The sequence below is a fragment of the Sorex araneus genome, chromosome 11 (genome assembly GCF_027595985.1).
Source record: "Sorex araneus isolate mSorAra2 chromosome 11, mSorAra2.pri, whole genome shotgun sequence".
Classification (NCBI taxonomy): domain Eukaryota; kingdom Metazoa; phylum Chordata; class Mammalia; order Eulipotyphla; family Soricidae; genus Sorex; species Sorex araneus.
The window spans coordinates 47,089,029-47,099,323 of record NC_073312.1 but is presented as its reverse complement, the minus strand read 5'-3'; the positions used below and the strand labels follow the sequence as shown (position 1 = coordinate 47,099,323).

Here is a 10,295-nt window from a genome sequence, read left to right as displayed (position 1 = left end):
TCAAGGTAGCAGCATGAAAACAAGGGATGTGCAAGAAGTGGGGCCTGGCTGGGGGTGGTATGGCGTTGGCATCTCAAAGCCTGGCAGGGCAAGGCAGTGGCGTGGAGGAGATGGAGGATGGAGGGGGTGTTTGAGGGGCGGCGGGTCTCACAGCTCCACTCTCCATTCCACCCCTGCCAGACCCTGCCAGAACTCAGCCCTGTTTTTTCCTCCTGGTGGGTTTCACTCATCAATGTGGAAGAGGAACCGAGCGGTGGGGTGAGCTTTGCAGGTAGGGGGCTAAGTGTTCCTGCCCCATGCGTGGCCTTCCTGAGCAAGGTGACGGTGTCACACCCCCAGATTCTGCTGTGTCCTGAGCACACATTGCAGAGACACAGCAGCCTCAGCTCCCGTGGATTCACACCTCTCCCTACACCTCCCCACGCTGCACACCTAACAGCCCCGCTGTACACTGACTCCTCGGCAGGTCCCCCCGCACTCTTCCCAGCACTGCCTGCTAGGTTATTGTCCCTTCTGTCTTATTCCCAGGACACGAGACCCATTCAGATGGCACAGCGGCTCTCCTGGATAAGCTTGAGTGAGTGGGTCATGCAGCTACATTCTTACAGAGGACAGCTGTAGGCCAGCAACACCTTAGCTGCGGGCAGGCCCTTCCCTGGCTTCCCATCTGTCCCCACTGCCTGGGGTCAGCTGGACTTTAGTGAAAAGCCCTGAACAGAGGTGAAGAGTCCAGGCCCAGCTGAGTTGGAGACTGTTGGGCTCTGTGAGTTGGAATGTTTGCTTGGTCCACAGGTAGGAGACAAGGCAGGCTTGTGGCCCAGCATGGTCAGTGTGGCCAGCCAAGGCAGGGAAGCCAGTGGCAAGAGATGGCAGGTGAGTCTGTTTATTTGGGTGGACCTGGACATGGGCTCAGCCCCTAGGACAGGTCACTCTACTCTATGCAGAGCTCAGGGAAACAGGCCTTTAGGTCCAGATCACTGCTGCGGAGCTTCTGGCTGCTCCTCGGGGAGTGGCAGATAATTGGGGTCCTCTTCTGGGGCATCCAGTAGCAGCTTCCTGTGGGAAGGGGACTGTGCTGAGCAGAGGCCGGTAGGGGACCCTGGACAGGGAGTACTCAGAAGACAAATGGGGGAGGGTTGTTATCTCCATCACTCACAGGAAGCCAGGGGTCAGTAGCAGCCTCTTCCCACCAGGCTGGTTGGGGAAGACATCCTCCAGGAAGTAGTAGATGTGGCCCACAGCAATCCCTGTGGAAAAGCCAGACTCTGCTATGGCCATGCTCCATATGGCCTGGTCCAGGCTCTGCACAGCCCAGAGCCCAGGCAGAACCAGAGTAACCCCAGGCCCCAGAGCATGTCCAGACTGCCAGCCCCAGACACAGCAGGCTTGGCTCATGAGTGGATAGGACCTGGGGGTTGGGGGAGGGGAGCCTTCACTGGAAACTTGGACTCACCAGTAGTGTGTCTGTCCATCCCTTCCCCTCCCTCTCCCTTCCCCCCCTCCCCACACATGCCTACCAGGAACCACACACATCAAATCAGGCTGGCTGGTGTATTCTAGCACCTGTAACAGGTATTGAGAGTCCAGTGCCCGTGTCTGGGGTGGGCCAGGGCCCTCTGGGAGTAGAGCACCTGCTTGGAGTGGGATGGAGAGAACCAGGCTCACCCAGCAAGTCGATGAGAATGGAATTGCCCAGCAGCAGCGAGAAGCCCAGGAGCGCCCAGGGCAGGAAAGGTGCCTGGAAGGTGAGGAGGCCAAAGAAGTTGACCCTCACCTGAGGGCTGCGGCGGCTCCATATGTACACCAGCATGGCCGTGAGGGCCTGGCCCAGGAAGAAAAGACTGCCCAGGAGCCCCAGGAGCTGGGCCAGAGTCAAGGTGCTGGGAGGCATCCCTCAGGGCCGGCCTGGCCAGGCCCCTGAAATCGCCCCAGAATCCCTACACTGGCTCCTCTCCCCTCATTAGCCTCAGGTGTCGTTCCTCCATCAACCTGTGCCCATACTGATGGGTTCTGTCTCTTCCCCTCACCCATCCTGTGCCCACCCATGCCTCTGCTCCCAGATACTGCCCTCAGGGCTCAGGCCCCATGCATCCCACCTGGCTCTGGTATGCATCCCCCGGTGGGTCTTATGGGACTGAAGATCTTGCCTTGGCATCTGCCCACATCTACTGCTGAGCAAGGTGCACACTGCTTGTGCATCCTAAGCTGGAACAGAGTACCCACTCTCCCAGTCCCTGGTGCCCGCCCGGGGGCCTGCTTTTGCAGAGCTTAGGAAGGATACGGTCATCAGGACTCCCCCGAAGAGAAACATGAAAACAAAGTCAGCGGTGCGGCCCCGGAAAGAGCCCTCCTCCAGCATCCGGCAGTAGCGAAACCTGGGGTGTTAGTATAGGAAGCTACACCAAGCCTCAGTTTACCAGCTCCCCAGAGCTTCCACCCAGCAGTGTCCACCTCTGCCCCTAGCCCCTTGGGTCTACGCGGTGCGGGATACACGAAGAGCATGTTGAAGAAGAAACTGAATCCTAGCGGTCCAAAGAAGAAGAAGTTGGTGACAAGCCTCCAGACCTGCAAGGGGGAGGGCGGGCGGTAAGGTCCTTGGCAGGAGGGGCGCTAGCAGGCAAATGCTAAGAGTGGGGCGACCTCACCTGGAACTTCCGGAACACCAGGTGTGGATTGAAGTAGAGCTGGAAGGGGCTAAGGAGCTCCAGCTGCTGCGGAGCCAAAGACGAGTCAGGTGCAGCCCAACCGTAACCATGACGACAGACTCCGCACCCCCGCTCCCCCCCACCAGTTATTTAACCCTGACCGCCCCCACCATCCCTGTGAGCTTACCACGGCGGCGGTGGTGAGGACACAGGCCGCGGTGTAGGCCCGCGTCACCGCCGGCACCTGCAAGAACTCAGCAGCCAGACCCTGCCACGCCATTGAACCTTCTCCGACACACGTGTCCCTACCTGCTGCAAGCTTTTTAACCCGCCCCCCCAGCTTCCGCCTCGTTCTGCCATTGGACCAATCCACAATGGAGGCGCAGCGCTAGGGGGCGGGGCCCCCTGTCCCAATGGCCAGTAGGAGGGGAGGATAAAGGCAGGATGTGGGCGGGTGGAGGACGGAAGCCAATGAGCAAGCCCCAGGTTGAGCACGTGGCGATTGTTGTGGTGGCTGAGGAGACAACGCGGGAGAATTTGTAGCCAATCGGAAACCGAGCTGCTCGGTGTCATCCAAAGGAGGGACTAGAAAGCGGGCGGTTAGTGGAGAAAGGGCTGGGTCCTGTTAGCCGCCCGCCTGAAATGGGCGGGGGCGTGGGCCCGCCGCGCCCCAGGGCTGAGTGGATCTGTCCTGCCTGCACGTCCATCTCGGTGGGCCGGCGACCCCCAGTCGTCCACTGCCAAGGAACTCCTAGCAGAGGAGGCGCTGAGCCGCGCCTGAAGCCCCTCCCCCGGAAGTCCCCGCCCTGTTGGCACCCCTTTGGCGCCTGTGTCTCCCTCTAGAAGTCTATCAGGGGGCTGGAGTGATAGCACAGCGGGTAGGGCATTTGCCTTGCACGCAGCCGACCCAGGTTCTAATCCCAGCATCCCATATGGTCCCCTGAGCACCGCCAGGAGTAATTCCTGAGTGCAGAGCCAGGAGTAATCCCTATGCATCGCCGGGTGTGACCCAAAAAGAAAAAATGTCTATTTGGGGACTTGGAATCCCCAGTAAGACACAGGAGTGCCCTGGCGAGCCTGAGCCAGTGAACAGGCTGGATGGAAAGAACCTTAATGATTTTGGTGGGAAATATCATCTTTGTCCCCGTTTTTCTTCTCTTCATTTATTTGTTGTCAATCGTCCACTGAACAACCTTGCCAGATGCTGTTGCCGATGAGGGAGTTTCAGCAACTGACAGAGGAGACTGTCTCTTGCAGTTCGGAAATTTGAGGGGACCTTGGGAGGAAGTGATGCTTAATCGTTGCTTTAAAAAACCCGTTGTGGCTATAGTGCAGGCTGTGGCCTAACAGAGGAGCAAGGGACCAGCAGGAAGCTGCGTGCAAGGGATGGGGCAGAATCTAGAGGTTGAGCAGGTTGGGATGCAAATTTGTCAGCCAACTGGGTGGAGATGTGAAAGCAGCCACGGCTGCGTCTGAGACCTGAAACACAGTGGGTGGACGGCAGCAGCCTTTCCTGAAGTGGAGACCAGCTTGGGGAAAGGCAGGTGAATGGGGTGTCAGTCAGGCATTTCTGTTTAGAGCATCCTCTGTGACAGTTGCTTGAGGAGATCCATGGTGGTGCTGGGAGAGAGGATGAGCAGAGGTCCAAAAGTAGGTGTCTGTCATCAGTAGACCAAAGACGTTGGTCTCATGGCACCTGTAGGGGAGGCCCTGGGGTGAGGCAAATGGAGAAGAAAAAAGGCCAGTGCAGGGCAACTGATGGTCACCCATCAGCAGCCAGCACAGGAGGTCAGGTGGCAGCTGAACGATGTCGGGAAAGGGCTTCTGGACCAGGATGGTGAGAAGCCCAGGACACGCAGCCTGGAAGGCACTCTGGGACATAGCCAGTGGCTCAGATAATGGTGGCCAGGTGGAAGTTCCTCCACCAGGGGTTGGGGGGGGCTTTCTCGTGGACAAACGTGGAAGAGAAGAGATGCTTCGGAGAGGACCCCAAGGTGTCCCCTAAGGAAGCAGGAACAGAGGAAATTCTATGGAAAAAGTTAACTCAGCGCAAGAGAATGAGGCTTCCACAGGATGCTAAGAGGGTCCCCTGGGGAGTGTTTCAGTGAGTCTTGGCTCAAGGGGAGGGAGAGAAGAGCAGCTGGCTCTGGAGAAAGGCAGAGATCTGGCCTGATTCGGCTGACTGGCTTCAGGGCAGGAACAGGTGAAGGGACTCTAGAAAGCCACTGCTTTCCACTTTGCCAGGCCATGGTCACGTTTGAGGGGAACCAGGTCGAGCGGAATGCATCCAGATGGAGGCGTGGCAGCAGGCCCAGGATCCAGCCCCCCCCCCACTCTCCCCCCACGCCAGGGCTGGCGCCTGCCTGGCATGAAGAAGCTGGGGAGTGGAGGTCGGGTTTCCTGCGGCCTGGGGAAGGGGAGGTATTCCTGCCTGCAGGCACTTAGCAGGCACTGGCGGACCCTCCACTCAGGGTCAGGCCGGGGCTAACAGGAGGGGCTGCCATTGTCCACTGGGGCATCTGTCTCCCCTTCGATTGGGGCCGATAAGACAGGCGCCTGGTTTGGGGGCTGAGAAGCACATTCCTGGGAGGCTGAGAGCCCGGGGCCGGTGGAGGCAGCCAGCTCAGAGAGGCATGCTGGGAGCCGCGGCTGCATGTCTCGTCACAAGCTCCTGTCCTCCAAGCAGGAAACTAAGACCCGGTCGGAGCAGGGCAGGGTGTGGGCCGTACCTCTCTCCCCCTCCAGCCTCAGCCCGGGGCTAGGCTCACTTCTCTCAAGGCTGCCACTTCCAACAGTTGTAAGTGGAGCAAAGTCTCGGGACCACACACTGCAGGGGCCTCGGGCATGAGCAGTGCTGGATGCTCGCTTTGACTCAGCTGTGCTAGGCCGCTGGGCAGGGGACCTGCCGCTTCTCTCCCCTGAGGAGAGTGTGTGTGGTGTCAGGGACACCAGGTTTCACACATGCAAGGTAAGAGGAGCTCCGTGATCTTCCCTTGCGGTCCTTTGTCAGGCAGCAATGGGCTCTGACTCCAAGCTGCTGGCTTGTGAGCCTGCCCAGTAGAGAGCAAGGAGCCCTGGGCTCCCCACTTAGAGAACACCCCTAAATCTAGCCAGGCGGCTGTCCTAGTGATTGGGCAGTGTAGCCCCCAGCCCCCACTTACCCACCATGCCTGTTTTCCTCCTCATGAGCCTCACACACCAGGACACACTTGCCAGCCCCCCAGTGCCAATCTGGAACCCTGGGTCATCCCTGTCTTGCCTCATTGTGGACTTGGTGACCCCGCGGCTCTTGAGCCCTGTCCTCCGCATCAGGGTCACTGCCACCTCAAGCCTCAGCTCTGCTTTTCAAGGGACCACTCCAGATTTGGTTATTCATTCACTTATTTCTTCATTCATGCGTCATCCATCCGCCCATTCACTCCTTTTCCTCCCTACCCACATGAATACTCGTAAGGGAGGAAGAAAGGGTGGTGAGAAATGCTCCTATTCCAAGAAGTCTTCCCTGAAGAGACACGAAGTTCACACAGTTTCTGGTGGGGGATGGGGTGTGCTCTCAGCAGTGCTTGGGGCTTACTCCTGGCTATGTGCTCAGGGACTGCTCCTGTCAGGACTCGAGAGTGCCAGAATTGAACCTGGGTCAGCTGCACGCAAGGCAAGTGTCTTACCCACTATAGATTTCTCTGGATCCTTTCATTTTTTTTTCTTTTTGGGTCACACCCGGTGATGCACAGGGGGGTCACTGCTGGCTCTGCACTCAGGAATTACCTCTGGCAGTGCTCAGGGGACCATATGGGATGCTGGGAATTGAACCCGGGTCAGCCGCATGCAAGGCAAACACCCTACCCGCTCTGCTATCACTTCAGCCCCCTGGATCCCTTCATTCTAAAATGTATTTTATCCCAAAGCGACAATTAGCTGTACATCACAAGCAAGGTGTTAGTGTAAGCACTGGTTTCCCTTTCCACAGTACATGGTGGCCCTCGCTGACCCCGGGACTCCCCGCCCTCAAAGCCTTCCCTCTGTGAGCACAGTGCCATTCACTTCCAGCAGATGGACGCCTGCCTGTCCCCCCCCCCCCCCCCCGCCACCCCACCACAGTGGGTGGGCTTCCTCCTACCCCCACTCCAGCCAGCCCCTCCCAGCCGCAGCTGTGTCCCCTTGGCCCTTCCTGTCTGGGTCCTGGGGATATTTTTAGCACTAGATCAGGAACTGGCGGGGCAGCAGCTGCTGTTGGCGACAGTGCAAGAGCAACATAGTGTCCAGGTGGGCTGTGTCAGGCTGGGGCCCGAGTGACCTGGGCCTGGCCCTCTGTGACAATGGCAGAGCTAGACTTTTCAGGAATTAGTGAGACTGGGCTGGGGAGAGAGGGGGTGGCCCAGAGGGTCCAAGGACAGTGTCAATCAGCCCCTGGTAGGGGAGTGGCCTGTGGAGAAGTCCTGAGGGGGCATGGGGGGATCCAGTGGGGGTGCAGGGGAGCAGGAAGGAGAAGCTGGAGCCTAGCGAGGCTGGAGGGCAGCCAGGCCCAGTGGGTGCGCTGTCCCACGAGGAGTCTAACTGTGGAAGCAGGGAAAGGGACAGTGGCTGAAGGGAGGGTGCCTGGCAGGGAAAGTAAGTAGTAAGTAGCTGAGGGGTGGAGGCCACCATGAGCCCTTGGCAGAAGGGTGAGGGCAGGAGGGTTTGCCGGAGAGGGGGCAGGTGTGACGGGGCCATGACCCCTGAGGAAGGCCTTCCCGCCCTCCCGACTCCCCTCTGCAGTGCTCTGCACAAGCACGACAGGGCCATGCCGCACTTTCCTCACCCCCAGTCGGCTGCCGCGCCAAGGCACTGGAACTCCAGGGTAGACCTGCAGCCTCAGGGGACCAATGACCCCCACAGCTTCTTGTCCACGCTGGAGGAGGCCTCTGTCTGTCTCTGTCTGAGAGGCCGGGCTCCAAGAGTGGCTGAGGGGCGCTTCCTCCCCAGCTTCCCCTGTCCCGAGGGACTGTCTGCTGGCCCGGGAGACACTCATACCACACTGAGCGGGGACCCTGCTGAGGGCCGGCAGCAGGACAGGAGTGGCAGGGACAGAGGAGACCGTGGGGGTGCAGGGGCTACAGAGGCACCAGGGGGGGAGCCTCGGGGTTGGCCTAAACCGGCTGCCCTGCTGACAATTGTGGCACCCCCTGAGCCAGCCTCTGGTTCATCTGGGGAAGAAACCATCGCCAGAGTCCCCACCAGTTTCCCAGGGATATGTAGCGGGTAGTAGGGGGCAGAGGATGTGGGAGGTGGGTCTGAAGGGGGCCAGATGGAACCCAGAAAGGAGAGCTCCCTCCCCGCCCTGCAGCACGTGACCCGGCCACAGGGGACTGACAGGGACTGCCACGGGGACTGACATGGGAACTGACAGGATCGACACGGGAACTGCCACAAGGACTAATAGGGACTGACAGGACTGATGTGGGAACTGATGGGACTGACAGGACTGACAGGGACTGACACAGGGACTTGACAGGGACAGATACAAGGACCGACAGGACTGACAGGGACTGATGGATGGACACAGGGATTACGGGACTGACATGGGGACTTGATATTGGTACTCATATAGAGACTGACCAGGACTGCCTGGAGGACTGACGGACTGAGGGGACTGGCAGGGAACTGACAGGGAGACTGACAGGGAACTGACAGGGGGACTGACAGGGGGATTGCCAGGAACTGATGGGACTGGCAGAGACTGATGGGGGACTGATAAGGAACTGCCAGGGGGACTGCCAGGGGGACTAACAGGGACTGAGGGGACTGACAGGGACTGAGGGGACTGGCAGGGACTGAGGGGACTAGTAGGGACTGAGGGGGACTGACAGGGACTGAGGGGACTGGCAGGGAACTGACAGGGGGACTAGGGGACTGACAGGGGGACTGACAGGGGGATTGCCAGGAACTGATGGGACTGGCAGAGACTGAGGGGGACTGACAAGGAACTGCCAGGAGGACTGACAGGGGGACTGCCAGGGACTGAGGGGACTGCCAGGGGGACTGACACGGACATGCTGCCTTGGTGTTCCCCGCTGCAGAATGCAGGCGTCAGCACCTCAGACTCTGGCCTTCCCCCACCCACTTCCCTCCAGATGTGGGCGCAGCTGTATTTTTAGAACAGCCTGCCGCAAGGACATTCTTTCCTTCTAATTAAGATGGCTTCACATCTCCCTGCCATCAGCCCCGTTATTCAGGCCTCAGATATCAAAGGGCGGCCAGGAGGGGCCCACAGTCAGTGTAGGGTTGAGTTTTTATTCTATTTTTTCTTCTTCCTTTCTTTTGAACCATTAAGTTGAAAATGAGACGCAGAGCTGCAGTGAGCACAGCTCTGAGGAGGAGGGGAGCCTGCTGGAGCCAGCCCAGCCCTCTGTGTCCTGGCCTTGGCTGTGGTGGTCCCTTCTGGCCAAAGTCCCCATGTTAGGGCCTGTCTGGGACACTACTGACGACGACCGCACAGGTGATCTATCTGTTACCCCGGATGTCCTGGGGCAGGCAGAGCTGACACCTGTGAGGGAGGAGCAGGGAAAGCCACAAGGAACAAGGGTCGCTGAGTGACCTTAAGAGAGCAGAAGTGGGCCTGGAGTTTCCCTGCAGTCCAGTGGCCAGGGCTGAGTACCACAGGCTGCTGGAGGGGCCCCCGTCACACATTTCCATGGAGGGCAGCCTGCTGTGGGGCTGAGCCCTGGGAGCAGGAGGCTAGGGCCAGCCCACACCCAGGATCTGGGTGGAAAGATTCTATTAAGATCTCACCTCATGGGGGCCGGAGCCATAGCACAGCGGGTAGGGCGTTTGCCTTGCACGCGGCCGACCCGGGTTCGATCCCTGGCATCCCATATGGTCCCCCAAGCACTGCCAGGAGTAATTCCTGAGTGCAAAGCCAGGAGTAACCCCTGAGCATCGATGGGTGTGACCCAAAAAGCAAAAAAAAAAAAAAAAAGATCTCACCTCATGCTGCAGAAAGGGGAGTCTGGGGGGCCCGAGCAACAGCACAGCGGGGAGAGTGTTTGCCTTGAATGCTTCAGACCAGGTTCAATCCCCAGCATCCCTCATGGTCCCTGAGCCCCGTCAGGAGCAATCCCTGAACGCCAGGAGTCAATCCTGAGTACCATCGGATGTAGTTCCCCCCAAAAAAAGGAGAATCTGGGCTGGACATCAGGCCTGCGGTGCCCACCCAAGGCCCTGGCCCACCTGGCTTGCTGGCTGTGTACACAGGACATAGAGGTGAAATCAGCCTGCGCTCCTGGGCACTGGTTGAGGTTGGCAACCTGGTGGCTGTGGAGGCAGTTTCTCTGGTCACAGCGTAGCACTCTCCGGACTGCCAAGGGTTGGTCAGTCGATCAAGAGACACACTGAAGGGGCTTTATTGCAACAAGCCAGTGGGCTGGACACTGGCAAACTCAGGTCTGCCAGGCAACCTTCTTGTCTGCACAATCACAAGTAGGGATTTTTGTTGTTGTTGTTGTTGTTGTTTTGGCATCTCACCTGGTGGTGCCCAGGGCTCACTCCTGACTCTGTGCTCAGGGATCCCTCCTGGGAGTGCTCAGGGGGCCATATGCGGTGCTGGGGTCAGTGTCGGGGACTGAACTGGGGTTAGCCAGTGCAAGCAGAGTACTCTAACTCTTGCACCCTCTC

General features: G+C 59.0%; 1 protein-coding gene across 1 annotated transcript; it reads right to left on the bottom strand.

Annotated features, from left to right (window-relative positions):
- Positions 1-109: 109 nt before the first annotated feature.
- Positions 110-3,423, bottom strand: DERL3 (derlin 3). The gene is made up of 7 exons (XM_004607444.2): positions 2,833-3,423; positions 2,646-2,711; positions 2,492-2,565; positions 2,282-2,375; positions 1,666-1,861; positions 1,157-1,247; positions 110-1,056 (listed from the first exon to the last, which is right to left on the bottom strand). Exons 1-7 carry the CDS (start codon positions 2,923-2,925, stop codon positions 975-977), a joined length of 696 nt encoding a protein of 231 aa, XP_004607501.2. The 5' UTR covers positions 2,926-3,423; the 3' UTR covers positions 110-974.
- Between the last annotated feature and the right edge of the window lie 6,872 nt (positions 3,424-10,295).